Source organism: Glycine soja, chromosome 16 (assembly GCF_004193775.1).
Source record: "Glycine soja cultivar W05 chromosome 16, ASM419377v2, whole genome shotgun sequence".
Lineage (NCBI taxonomy): Eukaryota > Viridiplantae > Streptophyta > Magnoliopsida > Fabales > Fabaceae > Glycine > Glycine soja.
Window position 1 is genome coordinate 27,974,842 of NC_041017.1, and position 2,410 is coordinate 27,977,251.

A 2,410-nucleotide genomic window follows, 5' to 3' on the forward strand; every position below is an offset into this window, starting at 1 on the left:
CTTTATTTATTTTTATTATTATATTATTTGAATTGAAATATAATTAATAACTTAATTCGTGATTTATTTAAAGTATATGAATAAATAAATTTTAAAAAAATTATAAGAAGAGTTTTCCAAATCCGATGCAAATGGGAATGATTTCATTATTTTGCTCTCACCAATACACCCAAACTGTCTCGTCTTCTAGGATTCGGTTTCTCTATTTTTTGTGTTGTCCATTCAAAACGACGTCGCATAACAATTGTGTTAATATTTAATCGTGAACCCACCCCATGAAAATCATAAAAATGATATCGTTTCAAAGAAACCGCTTGATAAAAAAGGACAACAAAGAAGTCAAGTTCCACCTTCTAGGGAGACGGAAATGGGAATACTCACCCTATTGCCATGTTTATGTATTAATAATAGTTACTACTGTTTAGCGGTAACTTCATAATTTTTTCAAAAATTGTTTAACTTATGTACAATTGTACCAATGATATTTGAACTTAAAATCTGATGCATATTATTCATATTGTCGACCATTAGGTCCGTTATCATCCATTTAATGACACTTATATATCAATGGTGAAATTATTAAGTTCTAATTCATCTGTTAATGGAAGGACTAAAAAGAAAGTACGTTGAAATTAAGGTTATGTTTGAAAATGTTAACCAAAAGCTAAGAGGGATGATCAGTAATGTTAAGCTAGTTTATTAAATTATAAGTATTTAAAAAAATTATTTATTAAAATAGTTAATATAAAATGATAAAAATAAACATGTTGATACGGTATTTGTATGTAATTCAAATGTTATTTTATTAATAAAAATATATTTTAGAAATTTATAATTTTAGTCAACGCTATCAACTTCTAAAATCCCAAGGTACAAAGTTTATGGGAATAAAAAAAAAACTATAAATAAATAATATAAAATAGTTTTACCACAATCAATAGCACTAACATGTGCATGATCATTAAACTAAAAAAACAAATAACATTCAATAAGTACCCTGTAAGATCCAATTCATTGTGGTGTGGGCTCACTTGAATGAGTTAACTCGTTACCAACATTGGTCTGTTTCCCACTTGTGACTAGTGTATCCGGAAAACCCCCACAACGATGATGATGACATTGTGAGCGGTTTCTGGTGGCGTCGGATCAAGCTTCTATCATAGTTGGCACGCTTCTCAGGATCTGACAGTGTACGGTACGCAGTGTGTATCTTCATGAACTCACCCGTAAAGGATTCCTTTCGCTCCGCTGGTGCCACGTCAGGGTGGTAGACCCTCGCCAGTCGTCGATATGCCGCCTTTATTTCCTCGTCGGACGTAGTGACACGAATTCCCAAAATCTCATACAACGTCGTGCATGAAGCCATATGGTGAAGGCTCAGATCCGAAACATGCCTGTGTTGTTGTTGTTGTTGCTTCTCCGTCCATCTGGCGGTGGCGAAGGATACTGTAGATTGGAGTTTGACGTGGCGCGACAACGAGGAAATGCTTTCAACAGAGAAATTGGTAGTGGTGAGAGTGACGACGGAAAAAGATGTTGCAAGCATGTTTCGGCAATGCCAGAAGTTGAGGTTTGAGAATAACCTGAAAAGGAATGAATTGGCTGATTAGGTTTGTATATAAAGAAGAGAAAGATGAGAGAGGATGAAGAGAAGGTCAAGGTGCGGGTCCCACTATAACTATGTAACTGTGGTATTTGTTTTATTTTTATTCGTGTTGACTCTAATGTAGTCATGTGTCTATTAGACTATTTTTGTGATATTAAATATATATGGTAAATATTAAATATATTTTTATATTTTAATTATTAATTACATTAATTTTATTATTTAATGCTAGCATTTTTTATAGAAAAAAAAATAAGATGACATGTAAGAAAATTTGTAAAAGAATTCCGTCATCACTCTTTTTATACTTGTGTCATCAACAATGTCATTTTTTTTTCTTTTAAAGGAAATCTTTCTCCTTTTTAAGATATATTAGAGTGTGTGATTGGGTTAAATATTTTTATGAATATTTTATAATATATTTTGAGTATATAAATATTTTTTTAAAAGTTGTATTAAAAATTATTTTTCATCAAAGTACAATATCCTTAACTATAAATTGTTATTATCCATTATAAACATATAGCTGATTATACATATGATATTTTGGAAGAACTTATACGTATGATTTTTAAAATACAATAAATGAAAAATGTACAAATTAATTATGAGTTACATAAGTTAGTAATTTAAATAATTATTAGTAGAATCACAACTTTTTAGAAAATAACTCTTTCAAAAGATAATTTCCAAGAGTCATAACTCTTCAGAAAATAACTTTCAAAAGTCACAACTCTTTAGAAAATAACTCTCAAAAATAATTTTCCAAGAGTCACAACTCTTCAGAAAATAATTTTCAAGAGT

At 30.1% G+C, this 2,410-nt stretch overlaps 1 protein-coding gene across 1 annotated transcript; it reads right to left on the reverse strand.

Annotated features, from left to right (window-relative positions):
• Positions 1-851: 851 nt before the first annotated feature.
• LOC114389194 (chaperone protein dnaJ 11, chloroplastic-like) lies at positions 852-1,572 on the reverse strand. The gene has a single exon (XM_028349816.1). The coding sequence runs from the start codon at positions 1,544-1,546 to the stop codon at positions 1,049-1,051; it is 498 nt and encodes a 165-aa protein (XP_028205617.1). The 5' UTR covers positions 1,547-1,572; the 3' UTR covers positions 852-1,048.
• Positions 1,573-2,410: the final 838 nt, after the last annotated feature.